The 21,009-nt window shown below is 41.3% G+C and overlaps 1 protein-coding gene across 1 annotated transcript in view; it reads left to right on the forward strand.

Annotated features, from left to right (window-relative positions):
* The window catches only part of LOC140717071 (C4b-binding protein alpha chain-like), a 76,139-nt gene that overhangs the window by 30,464 nt on the left and 24,666 nt on the right, over nt 1-21,009 (forward strand). Inside the window, exons 6-11 of the mRNA XM_073030252.1 lie at nt 1,348-1,530; nt 2,278-2,463; nt 5,079-5,261; nt 10,631-10,813; nt 18,052-18,148; nt 19,989-20,062. Coding sequence (XP_072886353.1) covers nt 1,348-1,530; nt 2,278-2,463; nt 5,079-5,261; nt 10,631-10,813; nt 18,052-18,148; nt 19,989-20,062 — 906 coding nt within the window. The remainder of the gene's footprint in view (nt 1-1,347; nt 1,531-2,277; nt 2,464-5,078; nt 5,262-10,630; nt 10,814-18,051; nt 18,149-19,988; nt 20,063-21,009) is intronic.

The following is a 21,009-nucleotide window of genomic DNA, read 5'->3' on the forward strand; positions in this document are numbered from 1 at the left end:
TATATGCCGGAAGTGAAAGGATTCTTTACTGTAACACACTCGTAACTGCAGGGTGATGGCTATGAGAGGCTGAGGGGTAGTTTCTGTGCAGTTTCTGAATCTTGAATGCTCCTTTCAGTGATGGAACAGCTGTGGAGAGGGCTGTCTTTGATTCTAGTAACTATCTTTCACGTACTAACAAAAATGAGGTTACACAGATGCGATATGTTGGAATGGCATGGTTGTGTAGCAGTTAGCGTAATGTTATTACAGTGACGGCAACCCGTACAGCTGTCTTTGAAGAGTTCACATGTTCTCCCCATCACCATGTGATTTACTCATGCATTCCAAAGACATGGCTTGGGAGGTTACATGGGTGGCACAGGCTAATTGGGCTGGAAAGGCCTGTTACTGTTCTGTACCTCTAAATAAATAAATAGACGTTCCAAAGTGACTGGGTCAGACTTGAGTGACAGAGTCCTACAACATGGAAACAGGCCCTTCAACCCAACTTGTTCCTGCCAAGCACATTGCTCGTGAAAGTAGGATTTAAGAGTGTGTTTGGTCATCCCTCAACTGGCAATTCAAGATTCAAATTTATTTGTCACCTTTACATCGAAACATACAAATACAGAGTGAGATGCATCATTAGTGTTAATAGCCAACACACTATGGGTGTGCCACACATTCTGGTGCTGGCATAGCAAGCCCACAATGCTCAGCAGAACAAAACAGAACACAGCAAGCAGCAAAACAACAACAGCAAACCAAGCCCCTTCCTCCCTCCCTCCCAACCATGCACATACATAGTCCTTTAACCTCAGCAGAGGAATGTGATAGTGTAGCAGCAATTAGAAGTAACAGTTGTAATATACGAAAGCCTTATCACCAGGCTAAAGGGCAGCTTCTGTCTCACTGTTGTAAGACTGTTGAGCAGTTCAGTAGTACTGTAAGATGGACTATTAACTTCACAATCTATCCGGTTATGCCATGCACCTTATTGTGTGCCTGCACTGTAACTGTAGCACTTTATTCTGCATTCTCTCATTGTTTTGCCCTATAAACTCTCAAAGCACAGATGTGATGAAGTCATCAGTATACATGGCAGGCTAAACAAAGTTTTTCACTACACCTCATTTAAACCAATGTAACAATTTATTCCCACTGCGACATTAAGTCACTTTGCCTCACTGAATCAGAGATATTTTTTTCATCCCTACATACCTTTTCTTCTACTGAAAGCTAATTTGTTTTCTCTCTTTCCCAGTTCTGATGAAAGATCTTAGCCTTGAAGCATTAACAGTTTCTCTCTCTACAGGTGCTGCAGTGTTCTGTGCTGGGGACTGATAATTTGATTTATTTTGGTAGCTGTTCTTTGTCATCCTCCTAACTTGCCAGAGAATGGGCAGATAGAGGCAGGATTCGGCCCAACGTACATCTATGGGGAGACTATCAGCTACAGCTGTGTTGAGGGTTTTCAAATGGTCGGCGACAGTGTGATAGAATGTGGAGAGAACAATACATTTGTACCAGGACCTCCCTCCTGCAAACGTGAGTATCCATTTCATGAACTGAGGTTCAGAATGAAGGGAGGTACTTTTTATTTCATAGCATTGAGAATTACTGTGGTTCCTTTATAGAGCAAAACCTTCATCACTGAAAATTATTCTCTCTTAAGAGTTTATCAAATTCCCTTTTAAAATCACTGATGATTCTGTTTCCTTTCTCCCAAGAATGTGTTAAGTTCTGCATCATAACTATTCTTTCTTTTTAAAAACAAAATTCTTTTATCCTCCTTGTACCTTTTGCACGGAAATGTAATTGTCTACTTCCTGGCCCTTGTAAATCCAGAAAAGTGGATGATGACTTTTTCTTTACAAAATGTTTAGCTTTATCTGACACATTTCCATTGAAGCTTTGAACCATGTTTCGATGATCTCAATGTAAAATAGCATGACTTTTTAACAGTGCATAGGAAAAAAGGACAGTGGCAGATAGGTGGAGTCAGATGAGGAGGGAATGGTAGGTACATACAAGTAGGTAGGAGAGATGGTCATCCAAAAGAACTATAGCCTTGTTGTGAGATTTGAAGGCTTGCGTGCCTCAATGATCTGGAGAGCTATGTTGGCTGGAGTCAAGTCTTTATGCTTTGGCTCTTAGAAGAATGGTGCAGCTATCTATTCTCCTATTTTTCCCAAAGTCTACGGTGCTTCTGAACTGAATGGTTTTAATCCCTGAAGTTGATGTTTGCATTTTATGTATTTTTCAAAGTATTAATTGTATTTCATTTGTCCATAGCCATCACATGTGCAGACCTTCCATTGATTAATAACAGTCTAGCTCCATCACCACCCTATGGACAGCACTGGGAATACAGAATGGTTGCAAAATTCTCCTGCAGTGCGGGCTATTCATTGATTGGTGCAGCCAAACTAGTTTGTACAGAGACTGGGGAATGGAACAATGTGCCACCAGAATGCAAAGGTAAAATACTGCAGTGTGAAACTTACTTACTACAAATTAGTTTGTACATGTCCTGAAGCAATCCCTTAATCCTCTGTTTGACAGTGATCCTCACTTGATGATGTGGAAGTGGTTATAAAGAAATAATAAATGTATTCAGTAACTTATATTCATTCTTGCAACAAGGCTGGAGGCCAGTTAGACAATCAAGTCCACACTATTCCCAAGTAGAACAATCCTATCACGACCATTTCTTCATGACTTTTTTTTCCACGCGTGAACTTCATCTTTTTTTGCATTTTTACCTATACTAAGGTCCTAGGAAATGCCCTCTTCTCATTGCTACCATCAAGGAGGAGATACTAGAGCCTGAAGACACACTCTCAACATTTTAGGACACAAACAAGAGCGAATCTGCAGACGCTGGAAATCCAAGCAACACACGCAAATCGCTGGAGGAACTCAACAGGCCAGGGAGCATCTATGGAAAAAAGTACAGTCAATGTTTGGGGCCAAGACGATTTGGCGGGACCTTCCTTCATTCCTGCCAAAGGGACTCTGGACTGCACTTCCAAAATGGAGACTGAAAGCCTGCCGTTGTTTATTGTTCAAAAGCAGATTCAGGCATTCTTCTGATGTTTCTGTGCTGCTTTAGTTACCCTGCGCACATTATATTTTCTTTTTATTAATGGTATGTAATCATTTTTACTGGTAAGTACATATGTGTGATAAACAAATGTAAGACAAAGACTGCCTACAAGTAGCACATAAATTTAGAGTCAGAAATGATGGTAATTCCAAGCTATCTCACTATGTATTCCAAAATCCAAAAAAATCCAAAATCCTAAACATTTCCTACCCCAAGCATTATGGATAAGGGGTACTCAACCTGTAGTGGGAATTGTAGCTGCCGATTAACTGGACTCTTAATAATTTGCACTCGTTCCTCAATCACACTTCATTTACTTTTGTACAGAATTGACAAGTGGATACAGATACCAACCAATTAGTAACCTGCTGTATGTTCACATTCCTTATTTGCACAATCAGTCATCATTCACAGTGAAAGTGTATAAAAAGATTCAGATTCAGAACTGTTTATTTTCATCCTTCAGTACACGGGTGTAAAGGAGAATAAAGTGATTGTTACTCTGGAATGATGCAGCATCAAGAACACATTAAACACAAACAAAACATGATAAATATAAAAGCTATCCTATAAAACACAATGTACAAGTGTGTTTCTCTCTTCATTTAGCAAGTTAGGTAAAAACTGATCTTGGTGGTTGTCATTGAAAATGATTCCGTGTGTTTGGTTACTCAGCCAGCTTGGAAAGAGCTGAGTACCAGGAATCCTATGACACTGGCATCCTGCAAAGAGGGCATTGGAAAAGGAGCATTCATGGTCAAGATGTCATTGGATCATCACATGTGCTCTCTTCAGGAGCAACCTGTGCTTCGCCAATAACTCTTAATTCTGGGATGATTTCTGTTTTAAAATTATTTTGTGATCTTCACAAACATATTTTATAATGGAAGAATAGCAGGCAGAATAATAGCTTCGGGTTTCCCTTCCTCCTCCATTGACGTTACCCTCACCTGCATCTCCTTAATTTTCCAAGCATCCACACCTTACCCCATCTTCCTGCTTCCTTAACAGGGATAGAGTTCCTCTTGTCCTCACCTACAGTACAGTGCAAACATCTTGGGCACATATGTATAGCTGGCTTCCTCTGTGATTCCCTTGTCCATTCATCCCTTTCTGCTAATCTCCCTCTTGGCACCTATCACTGCAAGCAACAGAAAAGCTGCACCTGCCCATTCACCTCCTCCCTTACCTCCATTCAGGGTGCTAAACAGTCCTTCTAGCTGAGGCAACACTTCACCTGCAAATCTGCTGGGATCATCTATTGTGTTCAGTGCTCCCGATGCAGCCTCCTCTACATTGTTGGGGACTGGTTCTCCACTTCATCCACTAAAAGCAGAAATTCCAGGTGGCCAACTTCTTTAATTCCTACCCCCATTCCCATTCCAACATCGATCCATGGCCTCCTTATCTGCCACAATGAGGCCACTCTCAGGGTGGAGGATCACCAACTCGTATTCCATCTGGGTAGCCGTCAGCCTACATTGATTTTTTCATTTTTTTTTTCTTTTCCCCTCCCCCTTTCCTCCTCTTCAATTCTTTTCTCTGGCTTCTTACCTTTTCTCCTCACTGCCAATGCCTCTCCCTGGTGTTCCTCTTCATCTCTTTCTCGTGTGGTCCACTTTCCTCTTCAATCAGATTTATCCTTCAGTCCTTTAACTCTTCCATCTGTCCCCTGCCAGCTTTTTACTTCAACTCCTTTCCCCCTTCACCTGGACTCAGCTATCACCTCTTAGTGTACTCCTTCCCCTTCCCATACCTCCTCACTCTGGCTTCTGCCCCCTTCCTTTCCAGTCCTGATGAAGTGTCACAGGCCAAAACATTAACTGTTTATTTCCCTCCATAGATGCTGCCTGATCTGCTGAGTTCCTCCAGCATTTTGTGTGTGTTGCTCACTAATAGTCTGATGTGTTGCAAATGGATAATAGTGCCTATATCCTCAGTATAGTCAGTTACCTGATGGAGATTAATGCTTTGATTTTTTTGGTAGCTGTTCTTTGTCATCCTCCTGACTTGCCAGCGGATGGGCAGATAGAGGCAGGATTCGGTCCAATGTACTCATATGGGGAGACTATCAGCTACAGCTGTGCTGAAGGTTTTCAGATGGTCGGCGAGAGTGTGATAGAATGTAGAGGAAACAATACATTTGTACCAGAGCCTCCCTCCTGCACACGTGAGTATCCATTTTATGAACTGAGGTTTACAATTAAAAATTTGCTTACAATATAATTACACTCAGTGGCTACTTTATTAGGTACACCTGCACATTAATTCAATTATCTAATCAGCCAATCATATGACAGAACCTCAGTGTAAAAAAGCATGAAGATTTGGTCAAAAGATTCAGTTATTGTTCAGACCAAGCATCAGAATGGGGAAGAAATGTGATCTAAATGACTTTGACCATGGAAAGATTGTTGGTGACAGATGGAGTGGTTGGAATACCTCAGAAACTGCTGATTTCCTGGGATTTTCAAGCACAGCATCTCTACAGTTTACAGAGAATGGTGCAAAAAAAGACATCCAATGAGCAGCAGTTCTCTGGACAAAAACATTTTGTTAATGAAAGAGGTCAGAGGAGACTGGCCAGACTGGTGACAGTAATTCAAATAACCACATATTTCAACAATGGTGTGCAGAACAGCATCTCTGAACCCACAACACGTTGAACCTTGAATTGGATGGGTTACAGCATCAGAAGTCCACGTACGTAGACTCAGTGGCCACTTTATTAGGTACAGGAGGTATCTAGTATGACTACCTAATGCATTCATAATAAATATTTCCTTGTCCTTAATCTGCTTTTTAAAAATTCTTCAAGTTTTGAATTTTGCAATTGAATTTCAGCCCTTTTAGTTTAGTTACGGTAATGCAAGGTTGTAAGGGATTCTTCCAAATGTGAATGCTGTAACACATTGTACAGATAGGAGTTTTCAGAGATAGTAGATGCACTGGATTTATAGGTTCTAGATAAGTATGTTGAAAGTTATCGAAAGCTACCCCAGTTTAAGAAGGTAGAGAGAAGAAAACGGGGAGATGTAGATCAGTTAGCTTGATATCAGGAGTGGGGAAATGTAGGAAGGTATTATTGAGAAAGTGGCATGAGCGCACTGGGAAAATCATAGGATTTGGCAGAGTCAGTGGTAGGAGATCCGATCATATCAACCTAGTCTTCTGTAACTTCTGTTAGGGATCTTGGAAGTCATAACTAACAGAATAGTAATAAAACTAAGCTGATACACATTTGGACCATTTGAAAAACTTAAGGAAGGTGCCACTTAAGAAGTAATTGAACAAAATTACATGGGATTATGGGTATGCATATGGATTGTGGTTAGTTAATCGACAGCAGAGTATAGAATAATTGGGTTGTTGTCAGATTGTGATGCTATGACCCGTTGGTGCCTCAGGGATCAGTGCTGGCTTCAGTTGTTCAGTTGATTTGAATGATGGAGCCAAGAGAAGGCAGAAGAATGGGGTTGAAAAGGATAATAAACCAGCCATTATGGAATGGAGAAGCAGATTGAATGGTCCAAATGGCCTGCTTCTGTTCCTATGTCTTATGGTCTTAAGTGTGCTAGCGTTTGAAGGCTCAGTGAGGGTGCAAAGCTGGTTGCAGTGTGCATTTTGAGGAGGATGCAGATATATCGAGTAAATAGGTGAGGAATGTTAGATATACACTAAATGGCCACTTTATTAGATATACCTGTACACATACTTGTTAATGCGGTAGCAACTCAATGCATAAAAGCATGCATTCTTGGTCAAGGTTGTTGATCAGACCAACTTCAGAATGGAGAAGAAATGTGATCTAAGTGACTTTGACCTTGGAATGATTGCTAGTGCTAGGGTGTTTTGAGTATCTTAGAAACTGCTGATCTCCTGGAATTTTCATGCACAAGAGTCTTCTGAGTTTACAGAGAATGACATGAAACACAAAACAAAAAAGAAATCTAGTGAGTGCCAGTTCTGTGGGCAAAAGCACCTTATTAATGAGAGAGCTCAGAGAAGAAGGGCCCGACTGGTTTAAGCTGACAGGAAGGTGATAGTTAATCAAATAACCACGCGTTTCAACAGTGGTGTGTAGAAGAGCATCTCTGAATACACAACACATTGAACCTTGAAATGTATGGGCTACAGCAGCAGAAGTAACAACAAGAAGTACCTAATAGTGTGGCAATTGAGTATATGTTAATGACCTGGATGATGAAATTGATAGCATTGTGGCCATGTTTTCGGATGGTACACAGATAGGTGGAAGGGCAGGAAGTGTTGAGGAAGCAGAGAGTCTGCAGAAGGACAGATTAAAGGAATGAGCAAAGTTTAGATGGAATACACTGTAGAGATCCATATGGTCATGCACTTCGGTAGAAGGAAAAAAGGTGTAAGTTATTTTCTAAATAGGGAGCAAATTCAGAAATTGGAAGTGCAAAGGGACTTGGGAGCCCTAGTGCAGGAATACTTAAAGATTAACTTGCAGGTTGAGGCAGTAGTAAGGAAGGCAAATACAATCTTAGCTTTTATTTCAAGGGGACTAGAATATGAAAACGGGTGTAATACTGAGACTTTTTAAGGCATTGGTCAGACCACACAGAGTATTGTGAGCAGGTTTGGGCCCCTTATCTAAAAAAGGATGTGCAATTATTGGAGAGGGTCCAGACGAGGTTTACAAGAATGATCCTGGAATTGAAATCGTTAACAGAAATATTTGATGGCTCTGGGCCTGTACTTGCAGGAGTTTAGAAGAATGAAGGGGGGGGGGGGAACTCATTGAAATCTCATCAAGTATTGAAAGGCCCAGTTAGAGTGGATATGAAGAGGAAATATCCTATTTCCAATAGTGGACACCGACTCAGAATCCAAGGGCACCCCTTTAGATAGAGATGAGGAGAATTTCTTTAGACGGAAATGATGAATCAGTGGAAATCACTGTCATAGATGGCCATAGAGGCTGTCATTGGGTATATTTAAAGGGGAAGTTGATAATTTATTGATTAGCAAGGGTGTCAAAGATTGCAGGGAGAAGGCAGGAAAATGGGGTTGAGAGGGAAAATAAATAAGTCATAATTGAATGGCAAAGCAGACTTGATAGGCCAAATGGCCTAATTCTGCACCTATGTCTCATGGTCTAATGGATCAAAAGGAGAAGTTCTATCTTTATAAATGGTGGAAGTTCATTCACGTGAACATGGGTGGTGTCCTTGTATGTGATTCACAGAGAGTCCTAGTAAGGCAAATTGTGTGTTGGCCGTTCTGATAAAAGGATCTGATCGGAAGAGCAAAGATGTCTTATGGGAAATATATAAAACCAGACTGTATTCTACAACATTATATTTTGCATTCTGTTCTCTATGTCAGTATGGTTCTGTATGAAATGATCTGTCTGCATGGCAGATAACCAAAACCTTTCACTGTACCTTGGTACATATAACAATAATAAGCCAATTCCAACACCATGGTGCAACTTTATTTGGAATATTGTCCATGTCTGCTCTCTAACTGCTCTTTGAAAGAACGCCTGTCTCAGGAAGGACCTGGAGCCACTGCAATTTGTCTATCACCACAATAGGTCTATAGCAGGCGCGACCTCAATGGCTCTTTACACAACCTTGGATCACTTGGACAAAGCAAATACCTATGTCAGGATGCTGTTTATTGACTATAGATCAGCATTTAACCCCATCATTCCTGCATCCTGATCAAAAAGCTACATAACCTAGGCCTCTGTACCTCCGTCTGCAACTAGATCCTCGACGTCCTAACTGAAAGATCACATTTGGTGCAGATTGGAAATAACATCTCCACCTTGCTGATAATTAACACTGGTCCACCTCAGGAATGTGTGCTTAGCCCACTGCTCTACTCTCTCACACCTATGCCTGTGTGGCTAGGCATAGCTCAACCAACATCTATAAATTTGCTGATGATACAACCATTGATGGCAGAATTTCAGATGGTGATGAGAGGGAGTACAGGAGGGAGATATACAAATTAGTTGAGTGGTGCTGCTGCAAAAATCTTGCACTCAACATTAGCAAAACCAAAGAGCTTATTGTGGACTTCCAAAAGGGTAAGACGGAGGCAACACAAACCAATCCTCATAGCGGGGTCAGAAGTGGAGAGAGTGAGCAATTTCACGTTCCTGGGTGTCAGTATCTCTGAGAACCTAACCTAGATGCAACATATCGATGCAGCTATAAAGAAGGCAAGACAGCAGCTATATTTCATTAGGAGTTTGAAGAGATTTGATTTATCAACTAAAACACCTGAAAACTTCTACAAATGTACTGTGGAGAGCATTCTGACTGGCGACATCACCACCTGGTATGGTGTGGGGGGGTGGGGGGGCTACTGCACAAGATTGAAATAAGTTGCAGAAACTTGTAAAATTAGTCAGCGCTATCACGGGTACCAGCCTCCACAGTGCCAAGTCATCTTCAAGGAGTGGTGCCTTAGGAAGGAGGTGTCCATCATTAAGGATCCCTATCACTCAGGACATGCCCTCTTCACACTGTTACCATTGGGAAGGAGATACACAAGTCTGAAAGCACGCACTCAGTGATTCAGGAACAGCATCTTTTCCTCTGCCATCCGATTTCTAAATTAGCATTGAACCCATGAACACTACCTCACCGCTTTTTTATTTCTGTTATTTTGCACTACTTATTTTAACTTAACTATTTAAAGGACATATATATACTCAGTGTAACTCAGTTTTTTTCTCTATATTTATTTCTCATGTATTTCATTGCACTGCTGACGTAAAGTTAATAAATTTCACTGCATGCCAGTGAACTTAAATCTAATTCTGACTCTAAATGAAGGAAGGATGTATTTGTGGTGAAGGGAATGTAACAAAGGATATCAGATCGATTCTAATGATCTGAGTTTTGTCCTATTAGCAGGCAGAAAGTAGATTGTCCTTTCCCTCCAAAGCTTAGTAGAATGTCAGGTGATTTCATTTGAACATACAAATCCTTCTTACTTTTAAAGGATTGTGTATGTCTGGTCGATCTAGAACCGGCCCAGGTTAAGGGGACTGCAATTCAGGACAGGTGATGGAGCTGGGTAAGTCCACAACCCTCTGCAGCCTCTTGCAATCCTGTGCATTGCAGCCTCCATACCAGGCTATGATGCAACCAGTCCGAATGCCCTCTACCATGCAGCTGTAGAAATTTGCTAGTCTTTGGTGACATACCACATCTTAAGGGCCATTTTAGGAATCATGATATAGGGTTGTGTAAGTAAGTGTCCCTGAGGTAAAATATGATCAGTGATTCCACTGAGCAGTTTAGCAGGCACTAGGAACTGAAACATCTACTCCTGCTCCTGTTCCTAATATTCTAAACATTGCAGCCAATACTTTTAATTTTCAGAGGTTCATCACTACATTTTTTGCTACTAAAAATGGATTTGTTTTTTCCCTTTCTTGGTTTTGATGTAAGGTCCTAGCCTTGAAGCATTAACTCTTCCTCTCTCTATGATGCTGCCTGACCTGCAGTGTTATGTGCTGGAGACTGATACTTTGATTTGTTTTGGTAGCCATTCAATGTCATCGTCCTGAACAGATAGCAGGTGGCCAGATAGAAGCAGGATTCGGTCCGACGTACTCATATGGGGAGACTATCAGCTACAGCTGTGATGAAGGTTTTCAGATGGTTGGCGGGAGTGTGATAGAATGTAGAGGAAACAATACATTTGTACCAGAGCCTCCCTCCTGCACACGTGAGTATGCATTTTATTTATTTATTGGAGATATAGAATGGAATAGGCTCTTCCGGCTCTTTGAGCCGAGCTGCCCAGCAACCCCCAATTTAACCCTCACCTAATCACAGGACAATTTGTAGTGACCAATTAACCTACCAACTGGTACATATCATGGACTGTGAAAGGAAACTGGAGCACCTGGAGGAAGCCCATGTGGTCGCATGGAAAATATACCAACTCTTTACAGGCAGTGATGGGAATTGAACTCTGGTTTTTTGGTACTGTAACACGTGCTAACCACCATGTTACTGTGCCAATAAAGATTAGTGCATTAAATTTATTTTCAAATCTTTTGAAATCATAAATGTTTGAAGTCTATTTTCCATGTGCCTTCAATCTGCTTATGTTTTGCTGTTCTTCATTATGAAAGGTAAAATATGACTTCTGGATAATTGTTAAATTTGTATTGACTTTCTCTAAGGCTCCCATCCAGAAACAGAGGTTGAATGTCTGGGTGTAATCTTGCCCCCTCTAATATGTGTAGGTGATGGTGTTCCCATCAAGGTTCTGTCTTAAAACTTCTTTTACAGAGGTAAAAAGTTTGAGGAATTAAGTTTAAAAAGTTCCTTTGACCCAAAATATCCACACCAGCCATCATGTACCCAACTATACGAATCCCATTTACCACTTGGTATGTAGCCTACTTGGCAATTGAAGTGCTCATCCAAATGTTTCTTAAATTTTGTGAGACTATCTGCTTTCACTTCCACCTCAGGCACTATATTCACATTTCTGTCCCTTTCTGGATGAAAATATTCTTCTCAGATCCAATCTAAACCTCTTATTCCCCATTTAAACCACATCCTCTGGTCTTAAAAACCTCTGCCCTGGGGAGAAAATTTGTACAGTCTAAAATAAAAATGAAAATACTTGTAATACTCAGAAGGTCTGACTACACCTGTGGAAGGATGATGTTTCAGGTCATTACATTGGATTACCAGCATTTATTAGCAATAATAATATCTTTGAGAGGTTGGTCATGACTAGATTGAACTCCTGCCTCAGCAAGGACCTGGACCCATTGCAATTTGCCTATTGCCACAATAGGTCAACAACAGATGCTATCTCAATGGCCCTTCACATGACTTTAGACTGCCTCCACAACATAAACGCCTATGTCAGGATGCTGTTCATCGACTATAGCTCAGCATTTAATACCATCATTCCCCACAATCCTGATTGAGAAGTTACAGAATCTGGCCCTCTGAACCTCCCTTGCAAATGGATACTCGACTTCCTAACCAGAAGACCACAGTCTGTGCGATTTCATGATAACATCTCCTGTTCAACATGATCAACACTGGTGCGCCTCAGGGGTGTGTGCTTAGCCCACTGCTCTACTCTCTATATACACATGACTGTGTGGCTAGGCATAGCTCAAATACCATCGATAAAAATTTGCTGTTGATACAACCATTATTGGTAGAATCTCAGATGGTGACAAGGGTGAACAGGAGCGAGGTATTTCAACTAGTGGAGTGGTGTCACAGCAACAACCTGACACTCAATGTCAGTAAGACGAAAGAGCTGATTGTGGACTTCAGGAAGGGTAAGACGAAGGAGCACATACCAATCCTCATAGAAGGATCAGAAGTGGAGAGAGTGAGCAGCTTCAAGTTCCTGGGTGTCAAGATCTCTGAGGATCTAACCTGGTCCCAACATATCGATGCAGTTATAAAGAAGGCAAGACAGCAGCTATATTTCATTAGGAGTTAAAGAGATTTGGTATGTCAAGACAAACAGTCAAAAACTTCTATAGATGTACTGTGGAGAGCATTCTGACAGGCTGCATCACTGTCTGGTATGGGGGGGGGGGCAGAGGTTACTGCACAGGACTAAAAGAAGCTGCAGAAGGTTGTAAATTTAGTCGGCTCCATCTTGGGTACTAGCCTACAAAGTAGCAAGGACATCTTCAAAGAGTGGTGTCTCAGGCAGCGTCCATTATTAAGGACGTCCAGCACCCAGGGCTTGCCCTCTTCTCACTGTTACCATTAGGCAGAAGGTACAGAAACCTGAAGGCACACACTCAGTGATTCAGGAACAGCTCCTTCTACTCTGATCTGTTTCCTAAATGGACATTGAACTCTTGAACACTACCTCACTTTTTAAATATATATTATTTCTGTTTTTTGTGCGATTTTTAATCTATACAATAAATGTATACTGGAGTCTATTTATTTATTTGTTGTTTTTTTCTTCTATATTATGTATTGTGTTGATCTGCTGCTGCTAAGTCAACAAATTTTATGTCACATGCCGGTGATAATAAACCTGATTCTGGTAATAATAATAATAATAATAAGTACTTTATTGATCCAGAGTGGAAAATTTTTTTGATAGAGCAGCAACGTTTTAAAAAAACACACTTAGCAGTGTAGCAGTGTGCAGACTTAACTAATGATAAAATACAGAATAATAATATACACAATAATAATGTACCGATATGCAATAATAATGTACAAAATAATAGAGACTATTGTACTATAATCTGTATTCTCTTGTTGCACAGAGATGAACTGTTGTATATGCTTATTACATTTGGTTGGAAAGATTTTCTGACAGAATGACTCTGCTCGAAAAGGTGCACTGTTGCTTATTCTGTAGGTCATGGAGAGGATGTACCAGATTGTCCATAATGGATAACAGTTTTTATAGTTTATAGTTCTATTAATTTTCAATTTTCTTACTATCTATCCTCTACCTCTTACGATTTTGTACATGTCTATTTTTCCCCTTTCAGCTTCCTCTGCCCCTCAGAAAAATCAATACCAGATTATTCACTAGGTGCTCATCACTGAAATGTTCCATCCCGAGCAACATCCTCATGGATTGCCTCTGCACCTTCAAAGCTCAACGTAAATTTATTATCAAAGTATGTATATCATATATAATCTTGAGATTCATCTTCTTCCAGAGTCACAAAACAAAGAAAGACAATGGAATCCATGAGAAACTGCACACGACAAAAACCGACAGACATCCAAACTGCGTAAAAATGAATAACTTATGCAAATCATAAAAAGAAATAAGTGCATTCACATGCATCCTAAGTTGTTACTGTACAGTTTGTACCCACTGAAGCCTAGTGTAATCAATGGTGAAGGAGTCACGGAGGAGTACAGCATAGAAACAGGCCCTTCGGCACATCTAGTCCACGCTGAAACAATTTAAACTGCCTCCTCCCAACAACCTGCACTGGGACCATAGCCCTCCAAATCCCAGCTATCCATGTACCTATCCAAACTTCTCTTAAACATTGAAATCGAGTTTGCATAGACCACTTGTGCTGGCAGCTCGTTCCACACTCTCACAACCCTCCGAGTGAAGAAATTTCCCTTCATGTTCCCCTTAAACTTCTACCTTTCACCCTAACCCATGACCTTTGGGTCCCACCCAACCTCAGTGGAAACAGCCTGCTTGCATACCCAATCAATACCCCTCATAATTTTGTGTACTTCTATCAAATTTCCTCTCAATCTTCTATGATGTAAAGAATACAGTCCAAACTTATTCAATCTTTCCTTATGACTCAGGTCCTCCAGACCTGGCAACATGCTTGTAAATTTTTTCTGCACTCTTTCAACCTTGTTTACATTTTCCTGTAGGTAGGTGACGCAATACCCCAAATTGTGGTGGCAAGTGTGCCAAAAGCTTTCTTTATGACCCTATCTACCTGTGACACCATTTTCAACAATTTTGCACTTGTATTCCCAGATCACTTTGTTCTACACATTCGTCAGTGCCCTACTGTTCACTGTGTAAGACCTACTGGTCGGTCCTACCAAAGTGCAAATCCTTGCACATGTCTGCAATAAATTCCATCTGCCAGAGTGAATATTTAATAGGGGTTTTTCCAAGATCAATTTCTATCCTTCAACTATCAGGCTCTTTAAATGCACTCATTTGCCCCATCATTGAAATGTTCCCACAACCATTTATCTCATTTTGAGGACTCTTTATCGCATTATCTCATGTTCTCATTATTTATTGTTATTTATTTATATTTGTATTTGCACAGTTTGTTGTCTTCTGCACTCTGATCTTTCATTGATTCTGTTGTAGTTACTATTCTGTAGATTTGACAGACAGACAGACATACTTTATTGATCCCGAGGGAAATTGGGTTTCGTTACAGTCGCACCAACCAAGAATAGTGTAGAAATATAGCAATATAAAACCATAAATAATTAAATAATAATAAGTAAATTATTCCAAGTGGAATAAGTCCAGGACCAGCCTATTGGCTCAGGGTGTCTGACACTCTGAGGGAGGAGTTGTAAAGTTTGATGGCCACAGGCAGGAATGACTTCCTATGACACTCAGTGTTTCATCTTGGTGGAATGAGTCTCTGGCTGAACGTACTCCTGTGCCTAACAGGAGTATGTATGTGGGAAAATGAATCTCAGGGTTGTATATGGTGATATATATGTATTTTGATAATAAATTTAGATAGCTGGATAGATACTTTATTGATCCCAAAGAAAATGACAGTGTCGCAGTAGCATTACAAGTGCACAGATGTGAATATTAGAAGAGAGGTAGAAAGAATAAAAATAAGTTACTACAAACAGTCTAACAGGAGTGTTAGGAGTGTCACTTCCTTGGCTATTGGTTGAGCCTAATGGACAAGGGTAAGAATGACCTCATAGAGCACTCTTTGGAGCAGCACAGTTGTCTTAGTCTGTTACTAAAAGTGCTCCTCTCTTCAGCCAAGGTGACATGCAGAGGGTGAGAGACATCCTGCAGAATTTCCAGGATTTTCCATAGGATCCTTTGATCTACCACAGCCTCCACTGTGCCCAGTATGATTCCTATAACAAAGCCAGTCTTTCTAATCAGTTTATTGAGCCTGTTGACATCATGATGCCATTGACCCAGCACACCACCGCATAGTAGATTGTACTGGTGACAGAAGGCTGGTTGAGCATCTGAAGAAGAGGCCTGCATGCTCCAAAGGACCTCAGTCTCCTCAGGAAGTAGAGGGGAGGGTCTCACAACATCCATGTCCTCACCATCAATAGTAACAGAGAGCAGTGTAGACTTGGTCTTCCTAAAGTCCATCACCATCTCCTTTGTCCTACTAATGTTGAGCTGCAGATGATTCAGCTTGCACCATTTGTCCAGGTCCTCCACCAGGGCCCTGTACTCATTCTCCTGTCCTCCCTTTATACCTCCAACTATTGCTGAATCATTAGAGAATTTCTGCAGATGACATGACTCTGTATTGTATCTGAAGTCCGAGGTATACAGGGTAGACAGGAAGAGTGTCAATACAGTCCCCTGCGGGGCCTCAGTGCTGCTTATAGCCATGTTTGACACACAGCTCTGAAACCGCACAAATTATGACCTGCCAGTCAGGTAGCCCATTATCCAGGATACAATGGAGGAGCCAATCTGCATTGAACAGAACTTTTCCCCCAGCAATGAGGGCTGAATGGTATTGAAGGCAGTTGAGAAATGAAAAAGAAAAACATGATATCCTCACAGTGCTGTCCTTCTTATCCAAATGGCAGTAGGCTCTGTTTGGCAGGTAGATGACAGCATTGTCAACTCCAATTTAGGCAAACTGCTGGGGATTGAGGGCTGATCTGACATAGGGTTGGCGGTAAGCCAGGATCAACCTCTCTAGGGTCTTCATGATGTGTGAGGTTAGGGCCACTGGGTGGTAGTCACTTAAGACTTTTGGTTGGCCCATCTTAGGTACTGGGACCACTCATGATGTTTTCCACACAGTTGAGACCGTTTCAAGGCTGAGGGTCAGATTGAAGTTTCACTGGAGAACTGCACACAGCTGCTCAGCACATTCCTTGGGGTTCACACCATCCAGTCCCAATGCTTTGCCATGTCTGTTTCCCCAGAGCCCTTCTCACCTGCTCAGTAGTGAAGGTGAGACCATGATGACTGGGGTGTTGCTGGAAGGTGGAGGCTGGGAGGAGGTGAAGATTGCGATGATAGCAGTTGGTATTTGGAGGTGTGAATGGTTAGTGCAGTGCAAGGAGGGGATGTATCCTGTGTTGTTCATCCAAGTGTTGAACTGGAGGGAGGGGAGGCATTGGTTCTGAGGGAACATCGGGTATCTTGGCACCTGGGCTGGTGTGCTGAGGAGGCACCTGGGCTGGCACCTGGGCTGGCACCTGGGCTCTACAGCTAGGCTAATTGAAGCCAGTGATGTTTTTCATGCTTCGCCACTCTTCTGTGTGCTACTCTGCCCAAGCTTGTTCTCCAGCTCTCTCCTGTATTCCTCTTTAGCCATCTTGATCTTCCCCTTTAGCTCCCTCTGCACATGTTTAAATTCTTCCCTGTCTCCAGGTCTAAAGCCTGTGTTTGGAAAGAGCCTTTAGATTACTGGTTTGTTGTTCAGGAAGCAGTGAACAATCCTTGATGGTATTACAGTGTCCACACAGAAGTTATTGTAGCCAGTGGTGCAATCAGTAAGTCCGTTAATGTTCTCCCCATATGGTTCCCAAAGCACATTCCAGTTAGTAACCTCAAAGCAGCCCTTCAAGACCTCGATGGCCTCTGGAGACCATTTCTGTACTATCCTGGTGGTAACGAGCTGTTGATGTAGTTTGGGCTAATACAGCAACAGCTAGCAACCACTATGATAAGATTTACTTTGACCATTGTTATAAGGTACCACAACTTGGAGCCACAGTACTAGTTCTTCACATTGTTTTTGGAGGCTGGTGCTGACCATTCCTTTCAAACATGAATGGGCAGGAGAGAGGCCAACTCTGTGATATCTATCTATATCTACTTATTGACTGATTGATTGATTGACATACAGCGTGGAATAGGCCTTCCCGGCCACGCCGCCCAGCAATCCCCCAGATGAATCCCAGCTCAAGCATGGGACAAGTTACAATGACCAATTAACCAACCAACCAGTACGTCTTTGGATTGTGAGAGGAAACCAGAGCCACTGGAGGAAACCCATGCAGTTACGAGAAGAACATGCAGACTCCTTATAGGTAGCAGCGGGAATTGATCTGGGTCATGGTACTGTAAACCAATGTGCTGACCACTACAGTACTATTGCACTGTTGAATCTTGTGTTCACTGTTAAAGTGGTGGGATATCAAAAATGTCACTGTTGTAAAATGCTTAATGATACATTCCTGTCAAATGCCTTATGAACCTATTGGAGATCTCTGTGTCTGCAGCACCTTAACTCTTTCCCCTGTTTTTCTGTGTAGTGAGGAACTGCAGTAATCCAGAAGAAATAGCAAATGGATATATTCAGGCACCAAATACAACTTTTGGAAGTAGAGCTACTTTTTCCTGTAAAACAGGGTGAGTATTTGGTGAACCAGATGTCAGGTGGGCAAACTCTGAACTCTAACCATTGAGCACAACCTATGGATTCACTTTCAAGGACTTTACAACTCATGTTCTCAATATTTATTTATTTTTGGAAGGACCATAAATGGTATAGAAGCATCCATGTCCTTGAATAGAAAATCTTACAAAAGTAGTGGATATGGCCCAATCCATCACGGGTAAAGCCCTCCCAACCATTGAGCCTATCTACACAGTGTTGTCGCAGAAAAGCAGCATCATTCACCAGGGGCCCCCACCACCCACGTCATATATTCTTCTTGCGGCTGCCAACAGGACGAAGGCTCAGGAGCCTCAGGACTCACACCATCAGCTTCAGGAACAGTTATTACCCCTCGGCCACCAGACTCTTGAACCAAAGGGGATAACTTCACTTAATTTCACTTGCCCCATCTCTGAAATGTTCCCACGACCTATGGACTCACTTTCAAGGGCTCTTCATTTTGTGTTCTCAATATTTATTGTTTATTTATTTATAATTATTCTTTCTTTATTTTTGTATTTGTACAGTTGTCTTTCACATTCTAGTTGAACGCTCAAGATGGTGCAGTCTTTCATTGATTCTATTATGTTTGTTATTCTATTATGGATTTATTGAGTATGCTCGCAAGAAATTGAATCCCAAAGTTGTATATGGTGACATATATGTACTTTGTTAATAAATTTACGTTGAAATTTATTTATATATTATTAGTTTTTTATTTGCATAGCTTGTCTTCTTTTGTACATTATTTGCTTGAAAATCTTTGTTTCTGTGCAGCTTTTCATTGCTTCCGTTGTATTTCCTTGTCTTACTATGAATGCCTGCAAGAAAATGAATCTCAGGGTAGTACATAGCAATATATATGCACTTTGATAATAAATGTAGTTTGACTTTGAAATTTGGAATTTATCACATCAATCCCTATCATAACTTCAAGGGCTGAGAAATCATATTGGTCAGAATGCTTCTTTCAGTTTCTTCCTTTTGATATTTTCGTTCTCTCATCAGCAAGCTAGGAGTGTTGAGTTCTAAAGGGTGCCTGGGAGCTATGCGTGATGAGACTACAGATCCCTCTCCTTAACCATTGACACTGAAGGGAACCAGAGGAAATACAGGAAAACAGAGCCGGGTTAATTAGAATCATGTAGAGGCCAAAAGAGAGACCAGAAGACATAGGAGCAGAATTAGACCATTCAGTCCATTGAATCTTTGCCACCTTTCCATCATGGCTGATTTATTTTCCTTCTCAATCTCATTCTCCTGCTTTCTCTCCAGAACCTTTGATGCCCTGACTAACCAAGAACCTATCAATCACTGTTTTAAGTATACCCAATGGCTCGGCATCCACAGCCGTCAATGGCAAAAAATTTCACAGATTCACCACCCTCTGGCGAAAGAAGCTTCATCTCAGTTCTAAACGAACATCCTGTATTCTGAGCTCTCATCCTAGACTCACGCACTATTGGTAACATCCTCTATCTAGACCTTTCAATATGTGTTAGGTTTCAACCCTTTCATTCTTGTAAGAGTAATCGATGACTCTTCATACGTATGTGAATTGGAGCAATGACTCATTCTACACCACTGTCCCTTTTGACCCACAGCAACCCTTATCTGAAAAAATCTCTTTTGAGCGATTTAACCTGCTTTAATTTGTATCTTGCTACACTTTTCCTTCATTGTACCATTGTGTTGGTTCATATTCTGAATTAAATAAACATTATGTTTCTTCTTAGCCAAGATATTGAAGCACTGACTTATTTGGCTCTCATTTTTATACCAGTTTCTTGGTAATAACCTGTCTCTCTCTAGATATCAGCTGGTGGGAAGTAGCTACTTGTTGTGTGCTGCTGCTGGATGGGATGGACAAATGCCGACATGTGAGGGTAAGGTCAGATCCTTGGAATGTTGCACAGTGAATGAGGACATCAACAATATTTCCTCCATGGACTGCTGAATATTTTATTTCAATACCCGTTAAGTGTGCTGATTTTTTTGGGAATGGGTAGGAAATATTGTTTTCTATGTAGTATAAAAGTCAAGTGTGGCATGGAAAATGTGTGAGTTCGAATACCTTTCGGATTTCTCACTAAGGTAGACTTCATACATACTGAGAACATGATGAAGATAAGAGAATGAGAGCAAGAGTAGGCCACCAGGCCTTCAAGTCTGTCCCAGCATTCAGTAGATCATGGCTGGTAACACTGAAACAGCCTTCCCTCTCGCTGTGGCAGGAGTGATACCTCTCTCTCACTCAATAGTGAGAGAGAGCCTGTGGGATGTACTTTTTTTAATGGACTAGATCATGGTCTCTGGGGACTTTGCTATTGCATGGTGGATTGTGGAGGGGGGCTGATGATTTTGCTGAGGCATGGAGGAGGAGTGAAGGTTGATGCTTTTGCTGCTGTGTGTGTGGGGGAGAGACTTTGGGGTTTTAGCGTTTTCCCGTCATTCATTCTTTGGTTTTTTTTTTTCTGTTTGGTGGATGTCTGTGAACAGTAATAATTTCAGGTTCTATACTGTATGCATTCTCTGAAAGAAAATTGAACCACAGGCTTCATGTCATCCTCTGTACCCTTGATCTGCTGATGTTTCAAACCTTATGTCACTTCCTCTTCAAACAGCCAGAACAGTCCTCCAGAAGAGAAAACTTGAAAGACTCACCATCCTCTGCAAGAAGAAATTTGTACCCATGTTTGTTTAAACAGTCTTTCCCTAATAATTGTAACTGTGACTCTTGGTTTAAGATTCTCCCAGAAGTGGAAACAGTACAGCTTCCACTCTGTCATATCCCCTCAAGATCTGATTGCTTCAATAAGAATACCCCTCATTC

The sequence above is a fragment of the Hemitrygon akajei genome, chromosome 27 (genome assembly GCF_048418815.1).
Source record: "Hemitrygon akajei chromosome 27, sHemAka1.3, whole genome shotgun sequence".
NCBI classification, from domain to species: domain Eukaryota; kingdom Metazoa; phylum Chordata; class Chondrichthyes; order Myliobatiformes; family Dasyatidae; genus Hemitrygon; species Hemitrygon akajei.